A 19,546-nucleotide genomic window follows, 5' to 3' on the forward strand; every position below is an offset into this window, starting at 1 on the left:
ATGCCCACAGTCTTCAAGTCCAAAAGGCAATATTGACATTTGATTTAATTTTCTATACCTCAATGAATAAATACCTCAAGATTAAGAGAATACAAATAAAGTAAAAAGATGAAAATAACTAAAATCATGCAATGTTTTTGCATTTTCAAGTAAAATTTGTTTTGACACCAGGCATGTCTGCAGTCCTCAAGTCCAAAAATCAGTAAATTACAAGTAAAAACAAAAATTGTGCACTCTTATTTAGGATTGAAACAACAAATTAAATAATTTTAATGTTATTATTGAGGGAGGTCACCTATGACTAAAATGATACATATTAGGACTTAAACAACATCAATAATAATAACAACATTAACATTATTATTATTTTTGATGTTTTAAGTGTATTATTGAAGTGTAAAGCATTGCTTTTTAAAGAATGTGGTGTGTTATTTTTAACTTTCTCATTCTTTAAAATGTAACATTAGATTTCCTAAAACAAATAATATTAATTTATATTTTTAAGTATTTTAAACAATTACTTTATTACAAAAATACAAGATCTTACTTAAATTAAAAAAATACTTTTAAATTATAATAAAAACTGTTTAACCTAAACGTAAAGCAATAATGCAATTTACAAACTTTCTTTTTAAAAGGAAAAAAAGAAAAAAAAGAGAAAGAAGGAAAGAAATTAAAAAAGAAAAAGAAAGGAAAAAAGAAAGGAAAGAATAAAGGGGGAAAAGAGGAAAGAAAGGAAAAAAGAGGAAAGAAAGGAAAAAAGGAAAGAAAGAGGAAAGAAAAGAAAGGAAAAAATTAAAGGAAAAAGGAGGAAATAAAAGAAAAAACAATGAGAAAAAAGAGAGATGAGAAAAATGAAAGAAAGTAAAAAAGTAAAAAGAATAAGAAAGAAAAGAAACAGAAAGAAAAAAGAATAGCAAGAAGGGAAAAACGAAAAGAAAGAAGAAAAGAAAGAAACTAAGAATAGCACAATGTTATTAACTAACTTTTAATATTTAATATTTTGTATTAAAGGACGATCATTTCTACATAGTTTAGAACAAAACAAGTGACTGTTAGTTCATTATTTATCCCTTATTAGTGGATTGTTCATTGATTGAGTCACTTAAAAAAAAAAAAAAAAAAACAGTCGCTCTGCTCTAAATGAGGAATCATGACTGTTTATTTTCAACTCTTAAAATATATACATATATATATATGCATATACACAGAGACCAGAAACACACAAACACACAAACACACACACATAACTCAAAGCATGACTTTAGATGAAATTCTCAAATGCAGAAGTTATGCAACTGCAGTCATGCGTCCAGATTCCAGACCAAAGCAGTTTCACACACGCTTTTATTTTTTTTACAGTCATCAAAACTCCGTGCCTTTCAAACACACTTCTATTAGACTTGTATGATGACAGCAATCTGAAAAACTGTCAGCAGTCAAAACCTCAAGCAGCTCCAGAAAGCATTCTGGGATTCAAATGACAACTCTGGAATTAGGATTCCACGCTTCAAATTCACTTCACAGCCCTCCAGGATTCCAGACGTTCCATTAATGATGTCAGGTGCGTCTGGAATGATCCGTAACACTTTATTCTGTTCGTACTAACCAAACACACTGGAATGCTGATGAATTATGATGATATATATATTTGGATCTGCCATCTAATATCAATAAAAGACGCACTGTAAAACAATTCTTAAGTCAAATTAACTGATCTCAACTTACCTAAATCAAACTGACTAAAAATATTAGGTTAAACTTGGTATAACTTAAAAAGTTTAGTTGAAACCTGACACATATAAAATAAATTAAAATAAATTAAATCAGCAAACATATATTTGTTGACTTGACTTTTTGGCATTCTTTTTTTTTTACTGGGCAAAGATAAAGTAACAAAACATGAAAATGTGGGAAAATCATGGAATTAACTGGAGGTGGTGACATTATCCAAACATCAGGATTTAATCAGAAACACCTGACATTAAAACGTAAATGATTGCAAAAATTGTATCGTAACAAATTTCGAATGATTTTCCATCAGTTTTTTCTGCTTCATTTAAAATTTATTAAAATAGTTGTTGAACAACAAAACTCCAATTAAATACAGAAATGTATTAATAATTTATTTTCATAAAAAATTATAATAAATTACTAATAAATAATTGATTAATTATTATTATTAGTATTAACAACAACAACAACAATCTGTTTTCTTTACATCATATTTATTTGAAAAGGAAAATCATTGCAATTTTATGATATATCAGGTCTTAATTATAACAACATTTGTAATGAATTTCCTTAAATGCACTGCATTTTAAAGAATGTGTTGTGTTTTTATTAGTTTTTGTAAATAATAACAATAATAATAACAATTATTATTATTATTTAAACGTGACTTATTCGTTTGTTTTAAAATTTAATAATGTTAATAATAATTCTAATTGTTTTTTGTTTAAAATTTGTTTATTTCCTACATTTATTATTATTATTATTATTATTAATAATATGAATATGAATAATAATCTCTGTATTCTTTACATGATAAAATGGCAACAATTTACCTTTTACTTTACTAAAAAACAAAAAGATACAATATTTTGAGTCTTAACAATAACATTTGTAATGCGTTTTTTTATTAATGCACTGCATTTTAAACACTGTGGTGTGTTTATTGGTTTTTGTAAGTAATAATAATAATAATAATAATAATAATAATAATAATAATAATAATAATATTTAATAATTAATAATAATTAATAATAACAATATTTAAAAGTGATTTATTACATTTGTTTTGTAACTTTAATTATGTTTCAATAATTCTACTTGATTTTTTCATTTAGGAATTTGTTTATTTTTTATACTTTAATTATTATTAATATCTCTATATTCTTCACATGATAAAATTTTCATAATTTGCCTTTTTCTTTGCCATAAATTAATAAATAAATATGATATATTAGGTCTTAATAAAATCTGTATTGCATTTTTTGTAATGCATTGCATTTTAAAGAATGTGGTGTGTTTTAATGTTTTTGTAAATAATAATAAAAATATAAATAATTATTCAAAAGTAATTTATTGTATTTGTTTTGTAAATTTAATAATGTTTTAATAATTCTACTTGATTTTTTGGTTTAGGAAGTTGTTTATTTGCAATGTTTTAGTATTCTTCATATGATAAAATTGCATAAATAAATCTTTGCCATAAATAAATAAATATGATAATTAGGTCTTAATAATAAAATCTGTATTGCATTTTTTTATTATAATGCACTGCATTTTAAAGAATGTGGTTTGTTTTTATGTTTTTTTAAATAATAATAATATTAATTATTATTACAAACAGTGATTTTTAAATGGTTTTGTAAATGTAATTATGTTTCAATAATACTTCTTTATATTTTTGTTAATTTGTTTATTTCTTTTAAGAATGTTTATTTTTGATATTTTAAAATAAGTAAGTAAAGTAAGTATTCTGTAGCTTTTGCTGCGTGCTTTTATTTCTTTAACTTAGTTTACATACTGCACATTTTCATTTTAATTTATCCATCTAATTTATAATTTATTTATTATTTTACAATTTATTTATTATTATTTTATTTATTACAATTTATTTATTCATTATTTATAATTTTATCATTTTCTTTGTAAATATAATTTTGTAAAACTTTACATTTTTCTCATTTTAATAGTTGGTATTTCAGAGTTTCATGTATTAACACATCATTTAACAATAATATTTTATGCTACTTTTATTTTAACTTCTTCAGCTTTGACTTTATATAAATGTTTAGTTTGACTAATTCTAATACTTAAACACATTTCAGTAACTAAAAACACATTTATTAATACTTATTTACTCTTCATTTAGTTAAAGATAATGACTTATTTACGTAACAACTTAACCAACCCTGACATGCCTCAAACATAACACCCCCATAACTCTCACCACACCTAAAAATACTTGAAATAAGTGCTTTGACTATGGCATCCCCCAAAAAGGTCAAGTTCCCAAGTCTAGAATTAGTACGCAATCTAGTATGAGTACAATCAATGACTGTCAGAGCGGTAAAAATGAATAAACTCAAAACAACAATCAGTACAGTAAATGTAAAGTGGAACGTCCTCTCAACAAATGTCAGAAGTTCAAGCAAAGGTGAAAGCTTTTGGAGCGCCGCTGACCTCAATTTACACTCAGAGAAAACCCCAACCACTCACATCACAAACACTAGCTATGTTTCCATACAAAGATGCGAATTAGACTAGCTATGTTCCCATACAAAGATGTGAGCTTTGTTTTGCATACAAAGATGCGAATTAGACTAGCTATGTTTCCATTCAGGTTAGATAAGATGTGAATTAGACTTTTACGTTTATTCATTTAGCAAACTATTTTGTCCAGTGCAACTTGCAATTGAGAAGGCATTCAGTGATTGAAGAAGATTCAATACACACAAGATGTGCTAATTATACAAAGGAACTGCTAGTGCTCAGAGAATTAAGTGCTAGATTGAAGAGGGGGAGGTTTTTTTTAATAGAGAAAAAGAGTGTTTCTACAGGTGGTCTGTCAAGCCCACTCACCTGTTTGAGGCACACTTCATGAATGCATAATTTTTTTTTTTTTTGATAAATGGAGTGATTGTAAGAAAGTGTCTGATGCAAATGTTAGTTAAAGTGTGAAAAGAGGTGAAACAGTGTGTTTACAGGTGGTTTGTCAAGCTCACTTAATGGTTTGAGGCACACTTCATGAATGCATAATTTTTTTTTTTTGTTATATGGAATGATTGTAAGAAAGTGTCTGATGCAAATGTTAGTTAAAGTGTGAATAGAGGTTAAAAAAAGGTGTGTTTACAGGTGGTTTATCAAACCTACTCACCTGCTTGAGGCACACTTCAGGAATGCATAATGTTTGAGTTATATGGAGTGATTGTAAGAAAGTGTTTGATGCAAATTTTAGTTGAAGTGTGAAAAGAGGTGAAAAATGTGTTTACATGTGGTTTGTCGAACCCACTCACCTGTTTGAGGCACACTTCATGAATGCAATGTTTAGTTATATCGAGTAATTGTGAGAAAGTGTTTGATGCAAATGTTAGTTTAGGTATAAAAAGAAGTGAAAAAATGTGTTTACAGGTGGTTTGTTAAACCCACTCACCTATTTGAGACACTTCATAAATGCATAATGTTTTTTTTTGTTATATTGAGTGATTGTAAAAAAGTGTCTGATGCAAATGTTAAAGTGTGAAAAGAGGTGAAAAATGTGTTTACAGGTGGTTTGTCGAACCCACTCAATGGTTTGAGGCACACCTAATGAATGCATAGTTTAGTTATATCGATTAATTGTAAGAAAGTGTCTGATGCAAATGTTAGTTTAAGTGTAAAAAGAGGTGAAAAATGTGTTTACAGGTGGTTTGTCGAACCCACTCACCTATTTGAGGCACACTTCATGAATGCAATGTTTAGTTATATCGATTAATTGTAAGAAAGTATCTGATGCAAATGTTAGTTTAAGTGTAAAAAGAGGTGTAAAAATGTGTTTACAGGTGGTTTGTCGAATCCACTCACCTATTTAAGGCACACTTCAACAATGCACATTGTTTTTTTAGTTATATAGAGTGATTGTAAGCGTGTTTGATGCAAATGTTAGTTAGAGGTCCATTCAGTATGGGTGTGTGCGAGAGATCTGCAGAGTGGATGATCAACATCAACAGCCTGAGGTATCAAGACATTTGTGCTGCCCATTACATTACACAGAGGAGAGGACAAATCCTTCAGCAAGATAACGCTTCTGCTCATACTTCATCATCCACATCACAGCTCCTGAACGCAAAAAGGTCAAGGGCCTTCAGGATTGGCCAGCCTAGTCACCAGAAATGAACATTATTGAGCATGTCTGGGGGTAAAATGAAGGAGGAGGCACTAAAGATGAATCTAAAGAGTCTTGATGAACTCTGGGAGTCCTGCAGGAACGCTTTCTTTGTCATTCCAGATGACTTTATTAATCAGTGGTTTGAGTCAGTGCAGAGATGTATGGATGCAGTCCTGCAAGCTCATGATGGAGTCAGACACAATATTCATTCTGTCTCCACTGCAGCATGACTTTATATTCTATACTGGACATTATTTCTCTTCAGTGACAAGACTTTTGTCTAAGCAAAGTCAGACCTTACTGTCCTAATTAAATCATTAAAAATCAAGGCATGGATCATATTTTATTTTGGTCAAATAAGCGTAATCTAGAGGTCTTTGCCTTTCATATGAGCCACTTCTAATACCAAATGATCAACTAGAAGTCAAGTTATTATTTGTTGTTCCTGAAACTTGGATGTGCATCTTGGCATTTGTTTATACAATATTCCAAAATACACATTAAAAAGGTGGATGGAAACAGCTAGTGACGATTTACAGACACTCTCCAAGGCTGAGAATCAGAGCAGGAAAGGCGTCAAAGTTCAGACGAGATATTTCTGGGAGAAAAAAAAAAGGCTCAAAAATATCTCTGCTCTTCCTGTTTATCATCGGGGTCATCAAAACAGGACGCTCAGGGTTTGGCCCCCAGATGAATGTGTGAGCAAACAAAACTCCACAGTTCTCACAATGAGAGATCAAATCTCGCTTCTTTCACAAACCGATGTGTTCATTCAGTACTGTCACTCGATATCACAGTCATCTGTTATGAGGAGCGCTCATACTCAGGGGGTTGGATTTGAACAATACCACAAAACACTTATGCCACACCATTTTTTACTAAAACACCTATATACATTTCAAGCTCTTTATATATAAGACAACAACTTTTGAGAGCAAGTTTTAAAAAAAAAAAAATACATGATAACGTGATTTTGGGAAAACTGTGGAAAAAGTCACAGGGAAAAAGTCAACATTTCAAGTTTATTATACACTGAAAAAAATTATTCAAAGATGATTCCTTGGAATTACTAATTTTTTATGTTACGTGGTTATAAACAATTTATTTGGACTGAATTTAAACAAACAAATTAAGTTAAACATTATTAAATTAAATTTGTATGTTTAAATTCAACACAATTAAATTGTTTGCAATGGTTAAGTGGTGGTGAATTTTTTAAACGTCCCTTTCGCGCTAACATTTAAATGCTGTTGAGCACTTAAACTCTGCGTACCCAGTACTGGGTCCATGACATTATTTACTTCTGCATTCTTTCAATTTTAAAGGTCCGTACTGGCCCAATACCCCAGCGGTTCCCACATAGGCTGCGTCCGAAACTGCCTTCTACACAGTAGGTACTGCATTTGAATGTAAACGTACTACTCGACCGTTAGAAAAGTACATTCTCTACAGTATAAATGTGAAAAGTATGAATGGAATTCAGACGAACTACATCACGTGCCCTACCTACGTCAGTTTCATCCCTTCACTCCCATTCATGAATTCTATCGCGGAGCATCATGGAATAGCGCAGGGTGCATGGGATGCACCCTTCAGAATCTCGCCGGAAGTAGTAAGTCATCCGGGTACTTCTTGCATACTGATTTTCGAATTCTATAAATTCGAACATACTACTGGGCTCGCATACTGATTTTAGCGTACTATATAGTATGGAAGTATGCGGTTTCGGACGCAGCCATAGACTTTACTTGGGTGATCTGTCCAGGTATATTAACAGCCGCCAAAGTATATTTGGTGGCGACAAGTGAATAATACTATTAATATCCTCCTTTTACACTTCATTTGTATCCGCCTAAAAAAGCCAAACATTCATGATCGATTAACCGCTCTGCACATTTTCTACTTCTTGTTTTGTGTGCGTGAGCAGTCAACAATCACACAGACAATCTCATGTGCTCTGCAGACCCACAGAGACGCGCCGTTTGCACCAAAATGCATCCGACTGTAGTTTCTGAATCTCCAAAAATGTCCGGAATTCAGTTTCTGCCTTCGCTTTCTAAAGCTGCTGTTATTTGTGTAACCCCTGTCCATTTGTATGCACTTTTGCAGCCGCGAGAGAAACACTAAATGATATTCATTTAATAAACTACTCAGATGAGCTTTACTATATACTTGGAGAGAACAAAATAAACTGGCTGCAAAACATTTGTACACCATTAGAAATGGCTAATTAACTAACTTGCCTTATTTAAACAATCACTGGTGGTGGTGTGGAGAGAACCCCCATCAGTGGCTCCGTTCTCTCATCAGTTGTCATCATGATGGTAGAGATATTTTTCTCTATGCGCACGAACCACCAAAAATAGTAACAGCAACATAGACCACGCAGAACCTCAAAGGTACACTTTCAAATTTGAGTTTACAAAAAAAAAAAAAAAAAAAAAAAAGGAAGCGCCTCTTGTTTTGGAGAAGTTTAGGAGTTTATTATAACACAGAAAACATATACAACTATTTAAATCACTTTCAACAGTGTTTTATGAAAATTCAAAGGGTTTTCTTTAAAATAATATCAAACTTTTGCATTTACACATCTGCAATTTGGGAATTTGGGAAGTGTTTAAATGTGAGTAGGCAAAATCTAGGAGGAAATCTCAAAATATCACTTGACTTTAAACAGTGCTGATTTGCCATTGTGTTTACGTGCTCAACAGAAATGACTGTGATTGGCAGTGAAGGTCATCAGTTCAACGAACTCACAGCTGTTTACTGAGTGTAATCACAGATACAGGGACACTGGAGCATTTTAAAGTTATGTTGATGAGCTGGTTTATTTATAAGCTGACACAAGCAATCCGCTGATGAATCACAGCTTTAAAACTCTACAGTGTTTCTGTATCTGTGGTTACACTCAGTAAACAGCGATCACAATCACAGTCATTTCTGTTGAGCACGTTAACACAATAGCAAATCAGCGCTATTTAAGAACGCGCTCAACATCGCTCAAATGTTAGCGGGAAATGGACATTTTTAAAATTTCAGTATTGATCAGTATCAAATTCCAGTATCGTGACAACCCTTGTGTGCTGTAATTTTGTATAAAATCCGCAAAAAACAAAGTTTTCCAAACCAAATCTAGATATAGGCAAACTTTTATGCTTTAAAAAAATTAATAATAATAGGTTCAATTAAATATTACATTTTAAATTACATTTTAAACTTAAATATAATAAAATGAAAATAAAAACACAAAATTAAATACAAAGAAAAGCCAAGTAACCAACAAGCAACTCCTTATAATGCCCTTGAATTACTGCACACACAAAAACAACAAAAAAGGATAAAAAAATCCCAACCATTTATATCAGGGGTGTCCAAACTTTTTCATATAAAGGGCCAAAAGCCAAATATCATTGAGAGCCATGGGCAGAAGCGAAATATAACAACCTATATTACATTAAAGTTGACATGGGTAATTTCCTCATTTATTTCATAATATTTAAAAGTAAATAAAAACATTACATCATATTAAGTAACGCAGTATGACTTTTAAAATAATTGCATTAATAACATAAAGCACATTTATAACACAGTGGATTTCAATGATGAATACACTAGTCAAGCAGAGTCTACCTTTGCCTTGATTTGTCCTCTATCTGTCGGATGACCGTGTGTACATTTAAACTAAATCTAATTAATTTATACCATTTAATAGAAACATTTAATTTCAGTAAGCTTTAAACAATAACACAAACAAACAAAATGTTACTTAAGATTTGAAATGACAACCTCTAAACCATGCCCAACATTCTTCCTCTCTTCTCAGATGGAATGGTGAGCCAAATCAAAGGTTACTGTGGGCCAACTTTGGCCTGTGGGCTCTAGTTTGGGCATCCCTGATTTAGATGAACCTAGCAACCATTAAGGATCTCCCTAGCAACAACTTAAAACAGGGGTGTCCAAACTCAGTCCTGGAGGGCCGGTGTCCTGCATAGTTTAGCACCAACACACCTGCCTGGAAGTCTAGTATACCTAGAAAGAGCTTGATTAGCTGGTTCAGGTGTGTTTAATTGGGGTTGGAACTAAAATATGCAGACACCAGCCCTCCAGAACCGAGTCTGGACACCACTGAGTTCCAAACAAACACTTTGACAAAATAGAAAAGAAGGGGCGAATCTAGCAGACAAAATAACACACCAGACAACATCCTAAAATACTCTAGAAACACTTCTTAACAATTTACACCGACCTGGCAAGCATCAGGAGCACCCTAACAACCACTGAGTGTATAATGATAGATTAATGACACCATTATTTTTACAGGGATACATTCACATTTACATCAAATATTTCATTCATTTTCCTTTAGCTTAGTCCTTTATTTATCAAGGGTCGCCACAGTGGAATGAACCGCCAATTATTCCGGCATGTTTTACGCAGCGGATATCAAAATATTTTGTAAGCATCATTATTATTTACATATTTTAGACTTTCTTGTACATTTAAAATGTAATATCGGCACCAAGTCCTTCCCTAACCGTCTCGCAGACTTGTTTGCGTTTAAATTTCCCCACTAAAGCATCACACACACACACACACACACACACACACACACACACACACACACACACACACACACACACACACACACACACACACACAGAGGCCTTTCTCATGAGTTCCTGCAATCTTATTACCCCCTCAGCCATCTGCCCTCCAAAAAAAGACACCATTCACACAAACACACACACACACACACACTACAGAGAGTGAGTGAGAAAACACACAATAAAAGCAAAAGATGTAAAAATACACAACTTAAAGAAAATATTCAGACTTTCATGGACAAATCATATCAAATATTGATGTCTGCATCCTATAAGAAGAAACTAAAGCTTGTTTTTTAGTGTTAAGTGTGTGTGAGAGAGAGACAATAGGAGGTGAGGGCCAGCTGTTGGGCTGAATGGCATGAATAGACATTGACAGAAGCAGCGTCCCACTGCAGCAGGGCACCAACGGACTACTGGGGGGTTGTGGAGGGGGAGCTTTCATCTGAGTTTGAAACTGAATGACTATGGGCGCGTGCACGTTCACACATGCGCACACACACACACACACACACACTTGTAAGATGCTGAGAGCTTTGTCTGGTTACCAAGAAGAGGTTTGGGCCTAAAGATGGAATCTTACCATGGTTGATCACAGCTTTCAAACAAGCACACAGGTATACTCTCATTTTACAACCTCACTCGGGTTACATTTAAGGGTGCGTTTACATGACAATGGGAGGTATTGATTTGTGCTTTTGAAAGGTTTTACAAAAGTGACTGTAAAAAATACTTTATTGTGCATGCCAGGCCAGTAGGTGGCGATAGAGTCAGTAAGCATTCAAATGACTAAATCTAGAGAAAAAATATAAGTAGGTACTGCATTTGAATCTAAACGTACTAATCGGTCATTAGTTGTGTACAGTATGACTGTAACTCGAACATACTACATCCGCCATTTTGTCATCATCACGTGACCTAACCGAGTCAGTTGTACCGCTTCACTCCTATTCATGAATTGTCTCGTAGTGCATTATAGGATAGCGTAGCATCCGATGCACACTTCAGAATCTCGCCAGAAGTAATAGGTCATCTGGGTACCTTCTATGAATTCGGACATTCTACTTAGCTCGCATACTGATTTTAGCATACTATGTAGTATGGAAGTATACGATTTAAAACTAAGCTTTAAATTCTGAGACAAGCTTATAAAACTTTGAATCTTCAAGCAACAAAACAACACCAAAGAGCTTAGGCTCCGTTTACACTAATGTGTTTTCGTTTTAAAACCCATAAGTTTTGCTACGGTTCCGGCATCCGTCCACACTACGCCGGAGTTCTCGAGCGCTGAAAACGAAGCGTTTTGAAAACTCTGTAGTGGCCGTTTTCATTCTGAAACGCTGCTGCTCCGTCTCAGTGTGGATGAGGAAAAAACGGAGACATCTGAAAACGGAGGCGGGACTGCTGAGATTCGCTACCTGATTGGGGCTTTTGTGTCATTGCGTATCCTTCCCTTATTCATCAAGCCCCTATCACATGACTATAACACATGGCTTTAACGCTACCGGAAGACAGTACTGTAAACAACAACATGGACATAGAAATGGAAGCGTTGTTTGTACTATTGTTTGTTTTAGGCGCCATTCTGCAGTTTTTCATTTGTTACGTTTAGTAACAACTCGACCTCGTCGTCTGTCCACAAAAATACCTCTCTTGCTTTCTTTGCCATCGCGTTTAATGTTCAACCGGCGTTTGTTGACTAACTATAACCAAATGCCGAGCGAGACGCATGCTTTCTGTTTATACTAGAATGCGCATGCCCAGAGTGCGCGAATGGTCACGTGATATACGTTTTTGGTGGCGTAGTGTGGATGGAGATGTTCAGAGATGCTAGGTAAAACGCTAGTGTGGACACTGATCGTTTTTGATCTAAAACGCCGTTTTAAAACTAAAACGCACTAGTGTAAATGGGGCCTTAGAATCACTAAGAGGCGACACTCAATAAAACGTTCCATTGCAACAGCAGCGCCCAGCCCACCATTTTGAAGTGAAAGCGATAGTAAAAGTTGCATTTGGTTCACATTCAGTTCACATTTTTTGTTCAATACAGTACACATTTGGTTCACACATTCACTTCACATTTTTAGTTTGGGTTGGTTGACATTAAGTTTACATTCAGTTCAAATTTGGTTCACATTTGTAGTTTGGTTCGGTTCGCATTTGGTTCACATTTGGTTTGTTTTCATTGACATTAGATTTACACTTGGTTAACAGTTATAGTTTAGTTCGGTTCGCATTTGGTTCACTTTCAGTCCACTTTTTTTTTTTGTTCAGTAAGCTACTTATTTGATTCAAATTCGTTTCACATTTGTAGTACGGTTCAGTTTGCATTTGGTTCACATTCAGTCCACATTTTTATTCAATACAGTACACATTTGGTTCACATACGTTTCACATTTGTAGTATGCTTTGGCTGACTTTAGGTTCACATTCAAATCACATTTGTAGTTCTGTTCGGTTGCATTCGACTGTCTATTGGCTCTTAATGCTGTTGCGATGGCAAGCAGCTGCTTTGTTTTTTTATTTATGTATTTAAAAAGCGCATTAAAGCTGAGATACAATCTGAAAGACGACAATACAACAATGACTATCACAATCATCAGCATTTTAATAGTTTATTTATAGACTTATAATATGCTGTTGTTCTATTAGAGTTAAATTCCAAAATGACTGCCGCGTCATCTAGTGGCTGTTTCTGAAATCGCACTAGAGTGTCGCCTGTTGGTGATTCGATGCTCTTTGATGACACTAAGGTTACGTTTACACAACAACGATGTATCCAAAAAGGATAGTGTTTCCAAAATGATTTACGTTCACACATTCGCAAATGACCAAAATCGCTGTATTATGTATTTTGCATGTGCGAGATGAGTCTTCGCTCTTGGTTGTAATTTGAAGTAATTCCCTACTTTGCTGATGAAGCGTTAGCAAACGCTAGAGCGACAACACTATCATGTACTTGGTCATTGTTGTGTGTGTTTGTGCTTGCTATTGATCAACCCTAAACATGTACCATGAACACACATCAGATAACCGTATTAGACTTTAGTTGTTTCTGGTTTTTACACAGATACGACAATGGCAAAATTTTCCAAAAAAGCTCACATTTATGGCTGAAAATGTTGTGTCAACTGCACTTAAATGAGTGGTCAAAAGCATTAAAACTTTTCTGTTAAAAACTGACAACAGCATCCTCCTAAAGAGTCTCTAAAGCCGTTTTCTGACTGTTCCGTCATCGTACAGCTTCACTCACATTGTTTCAATTTTGCTCAGCTCGGTTTGCATTTATGCAACAGTTTAGTACTATTTAAAGTGGATTTGAGGCGCTGTGTAATGCAACCATTGCGCCTGCTGCCGACATAATAAGATTTCCTGATAATTACGCCAGAGTTAGAGTATAGTTTCAGCCATATCAGCCTAAAAATAGCAACTTTTCGTTGGTCTTAGTATACAGTTTAACTACAGTAGAGTCAAGCTTTGAACAGAAAAAAAATAAAAGATGCTAATGGTCTAATCTGATTCAATGATCTATGCTAAGCTAAGCTAAAAGTGCTCTTGCCAGACCCACAGATCGGCTAAATGGATTCAAAAATAGTTAAAGCGAACTGTATAACTTTAGGAGAGTTGTAACATTAGCCTATTTTAAAATATATGTGTGTGAATTTTAAGACATGTGGTTTTGCTTGAAATGATTTGTTTGGGGATTCAGAAAGTTCTTCACAGCGAGTTCTTCAGATGATCAGATTTGCACTTTAACACCCCTGAAGGTTAAAATGTTCTTTAAATCAGTATTTCTCAACCACGTTCCTGGAGGACCACCAGCTCTGCACATAGTACAAGTCTCCTTAATCAAACACACCTGATTCAAATCCCCAGCTCATTAGCACAGACTGAAAGGCCTGTGATGGGTGTGACAGATAAAGGAGACATCCAAAACATGCAATGTTGGTGGGCCTCCAGGAACGTGGTTGAGAAACACTGCTTTAAATGCTTATGTAATTGAACTTAACCTTTATTTCTAAAAGCATATCGATAACATACCTGCATGATGCTTCTCCGCTGGGCTTGTACTCGCATATTCCTCCATTCTGACAGTATTCTGAGCATCTTTGCCCTAAACACACACACACACACACACACAAAATAAAAACATCTGTTATTACATCGCAACAATCAACTGCAACCAGATCACCCACCTGTACAGCTCCTAGCACACCTGTCAATGCAAACACACACACACACTTACTCTTCACAAAAGAAGCTCGCCACCTACAGACATCAATAAAGAGCCCTGGGCCCTTTGTTTTGTGGCCCCGACGGAGAGCCACTGGCCTTTTGTCGGACTGTGAATAACTGACTTTGATGGAGGATTGGAAAGGGAGGGGGTTCTTCACTATTCATCCTGAAAAATCCAGTTATCCAACACTGAGCCTGGAAATAGCTCCACATTCCCAACAATTACCACTCCATGTGGCGGTCAGCCTTTAACAAGGGTTTAAACTCGAAATACAGTCTTCCTGTTTCAGTATTAATATATCAGCTTAGGTTAAAGCTGACAGTGTGCTGGGATGCGCTTTTTTGGGGTGTTGTGACAGGAATTTAGGGTTTTAAAGGGTTAGTTCACCCAAAAATTACAATTCCGGTCATACTTCACTCAACTTTTACTTGTTTCATAAGCTTCAGGAGTTTCGTTCTTCTGTTGAACACAGAATAAGATACTTTAAAGAAAGCTGAAAACCTGTAACCATTGACTTCTGTGGTATTTGTTTTCTTACTATTCAATGGTTTCAGCATTCTTCAAAATATCTTCTTTACAGTTTAACAGATGAAAGCAACTCATAAATGTTTGGAACCACTTTGAGAGTAAGCAAATTTTTTTTTTGTTGAACTACCCCTTTAAAACACTGAATTCCTGCAGAATGAATGAAGCTACATGCAGGGCTCAACAATAAGGACTGCCCGATGGCCTGAGGCAAGTATAAGAGACGCTTGGGACAGTAGACGGGATCATTACTGGCCCGATTGGGGCCACCTTTTGTTAAATAATTTAAAACTGCAATAAAATACCTTTACATTTTCCATACTGTTCTTTTTGTTTGTTTTTTAACACAGGATTTTGCTCATTATACATTTATTAACAATATTTTTAAATATTATTTAAATACATTTTTTGAATAGTTATTAACATTTTAATAATTTGACACATCATTTAAAATATGTGGCTAAAAAATAGCTATCAATATTTATGTTTTCTTTGGTGGGGCCAGTGAAAATTTTGGCAGGGCAACTAAAAAATCTGAACCATTGGCCCGATCGCACCAGTGGAAAAAATCCTTAGCATTGAACGCTGACATGTGTCCATTTATGGAAGGAAGTATATTTATTTTCCAGAAGCGTGCTTCGTCACACTTTAAGGATTAACAGCGCATCTAGGGCAGTCACTGCAGACTGCAGTTGTGCACTTGTTGAATGAAAGCAGCTGCCTGCAGGCCGTCTTTAATTGGTAACGACTGTCTAGAGAGAGACAAAGCTCTTAGTCACGACTCTCAGACCAGTCCTTATTATAGATTAAACCTCTAGTACCAATTCTTCTTTTGTCTCTCAGTTAAAAGTTGAACTTCAATGCACCAAGTGAGCCGCATAATTGATTTCATGCACAGTTTTGACCAAATAAACTCTCAGAAAGTCTCATTTTAACTTGGATTTTTTTTTGGATAAAGTTATTTGTAAAGATATATTGCTATTTATACGCATATATAGTTGTTTAAATGGATATTTCACCACCTAAAAATGAAAGTTTACTAGTTTTAATGGCTTTGTGAGTTTTTTTTATTTTGCTGAACACTAAAGAAGGTATTTTGAAGAAAGCTGAAAACCTGTAACCATTGACTTCCACTGTATTTGTTTTTCCTTCTATGGAAGTCAATGGATATTGTTAAGTGCTCAACAGATGAAAACCTCATAAAAAGTAAATAAATGATGGACAAATATTAATTTACGTGTAAACTATCCCTTTAAAATAAACTCAAAGCTACACATTCCCAGATTTGCACCCTTCTATGACTGTGGTTATCATGCTTTTGGACAGCCACACATGTATATGACCGGTGCATATCATTTAATCACACATTTTAAAGCACCATGCAATACAGTAACATATTATAATCTCATTTAAATTGATAGTTCACTTTAATAAAATTATTATTTATTATTTAATCATCCTTAAGTGGTTGCAAACCGGTATGAGATTCTTTCAGCTGAACATAAAAGAAGATACTTTGAAGAATGGTGGAAACTTCTGTAGAATAAAAACTACTAAGAAAAAACTATGGCTATCAGCTTCCAGCATACTTCAAAACGTCTTCTTTTTTATTCAATAAAAGCAAGAAACTCAACAGGTTTGAAAGCGGTGCATGTGAGTAAATGATGGCAGAGTTTTTATTTTGCGTGAACTATCCCCTTTAAATGTGAATTCTTGTTTACTTTCATAAATTCTCTCTTAAATAACGGCGTCTGTTTCGTTTCCTGCCCCTCCTGTCTAGTTTTGTCATTTCTCTTGTCTGTCTGTTTCTCGGTTCCTCCACGGGTGCGTGATCTGCTGGAGTGCCCATGTGTGTGTGTGTGCGCGAGTACTTATACTTGTATATCCCAATGGGGACTTACACCTGAATGCACCAAGCCTCATGAGGACTTGTGTCAATGTGGGGACCAAAATTGACTAATCATCTTTATAAATACCATATGTATATACATAATATAACATAATATATTTATATATACATAGTAAAGTATTTTGAAAATGAAAAATGCAGATTGTTTCCAGTGAGGGTTGGAGAATATGTGGTTTATATAGTAGAAACATCATCATGTGTATGAGAGTCCCCACTGGGAAATAGGAACAAGTCTGTGTGTGTGTGTAGGGGTGGATTTAACCATTAAGCAAGGCAAGCGGCTGCTGAGGGCCCCAGGAAATCTGGGGGCCACCAATTAATACAGAGAAGTTTGATGAATGATGTATAACATAGTTTTCTATCATATTTTGTGTGGTCTAATACACAATTTCAACATAATTAATACATCTATGCAAATGTGACCCCTCAGATCAGATTTTAAAAACAAAACAAAAGTTCATTAAATTTATTCATTTTAAGAAAATACATAATTTAAAATGTAGAGATTGCATTAAGATAAAATATAGATTGAGTGATGTGAACAAATCACAGCAGAATAAATAATAAAAGTACAAAGGGTGCATATGAGGACTGTTGGACCCCATGGCAGGAATTGCCTAGGGCCCCCAAATCACTAAATCCACCCCTGTGTGTGTGTGTGGAGGAGGGAGGGGGTGTTCTGGGGACACACGCGCGCATGGCGGGAGCGCGCGCGCGACAGCTGCCGCGCGGACAAAAGAAATCAGAGTCCAGCACGAGCCCATAAAACACTGTCTCGAGCCATTGTTTACCAGCGCACGAGAACAACAGGACAAGCCCTCCTCCTCCTCACCCTCCCTCCATTCAGTCGCAGATCGCTTTCCTCCAGACTCCACACACACAATGCAACTCAATCAACATCAGGGACAAGACCGAAAAACAACCACTAAAGTTCTGAAATCATGTGCTTATAGTTTCATAAAGTTGTAAAGAAGTTTCCCAACTTCAGCGTGAAGACATTGAGTTGCTTTTTTAGGTCATGTGAATCATTGCAATAACAGAAACTGAGGTTAGAGAACTTTAAATAAGTTTAAAGTGAGAGTTTGCTAAATAATAAACGTTAACAGAAATCCAGCAGTCAAGCAGTATATTATTAATATAATCACTAATAATTTATCAAAGTGAGAGAGGGGCTGGTGCATTAATATCTTCCTGTTGCAGTTGGTTTTAATTTAAAAAATTAAATTAAATTAATTCAGTATTAAATTAATAGTTTTTCAACAGTTTAGATTGATGCTTTGGCACAAACCCATGCAAAAACAAAAAGTAAAACAAAGTATATGCCATAAAATAGATGTGAGGCAAGTAATATTTGGTTTATCCTAATATTAAACTATTCTGTGCAACAAGTGACGCTCAAAGCGCAAGTTGTGCAAAAACATCATTCACGTTAGCCAGCAAAACCTCTTCAAATGAATTAATAATGCACAAAACAAAGTTTATAAGCATGTGAATTGAAGCATCCTTGTTAGAGTAGTGTTAAACTGTTACCTTGTGCCACCGTCGCGAGCGATGCTGCAGTCAGTAGCGTTAATTTCACCAAGAAACGGTTCATAACTCCGCCTCGGCGTTACAACTTCTTTAAAATCCTCCCAGAAGCTCTCATAGATCCCCAGAAGTCTTCTTTAAATCTCCAGAAAGTGCAGAAGAGTTCGAATAAATATCCTTGCTAGTTAATAAATAAATCCCAGCGTTTCTCAGGAGCGTCTTCTCTTGGCTGCTGCTCGTGGGAAACTCTCGCTTGATTCTGTGTGTGTGTGCGGCGCGCGTGAGGGTGCGCGTGCGCGTGCGCGTGCGCTGACGTCACTGTCGCGTGGGACTCTGAACGGGGAACGCGCGCGCCTCAATAACGTCTTCTCACGCTCGGGACGGAAACTAAATAGTAACCATCCGCGCAGGTACTGACGGGGAGATTTCCTGCAAATTAATGTCAATCTCAAAGAGAAAAAAAAGAAAAGAGCGAACACTCCCCTACACAATTTAGTTTCACCGCAAGGGAAGGGGGGAGAAAACTTTCTCACACTTTCTTCCCAGAGTAAATGTGGGATATGCAGGTTTATTCCTGTCCCATGTTGAGGATTGAGGAGGGACTAGGGCGGATCACTGCTTTCTGCTGGCGCCAGTTCTGGCCGGTTGAGAAGAGGGGGGCCCTCATTAACAAATCAGGAGCCAGTGCTGAAAGTGTGCGTCTTTTGTCCACTCAGTACTAAAGGAGGGAACTGTTCTTGCTGTGCACACCACTGGCCAAAAGCTGACATGTTTTTAAAGTAGCTAACAAGCTAGAAAAAATATAGTGTAAGATGGATTTGGTAGCTGTTTTGATCTGAATGACGTTAGAAAAATGTTGGAGAAACATT

General features: G+C 35.2%; 1 protein-coding gene across 1 annotated transcript in view; it reads right to left on the reverse strand.

Annotated features, from left to right (window-relative positions):
* Positions 1-18,901, reverse strand: part of notch1a (notch receptor 1a) — a 68,583-nt gene extending 49,682 nt beyond the window's left edge. The window contains 2 exon segments of the mRNA NM_131441.1: positions 14,521-14,593; positions 18,681-18,901. Coding sequence (NP_571516.1) covers positions 14,521-14,593; positions 18,681-18,744 — 137 coding nt within the window. The 5' untranslated portion in view covers positions 18,745-18,901.
* Positions 18,902-19,546: the final 645 nt, after the last annotated feature.

This window comes from Danio rerio, chromosome 21 (assembly GCF_049306965.1).
Source record: "Danio rerio strain Tuebingen ecotype United States chromosome 21, GRCz12tu, whole genome shotgun sequence".
Taxonomy (NCBI): Eukaryota; Metazoa; Chordata; class Actinopteri; order Cypriniformes; family Danionidae; genus Danio; species Danio rerio.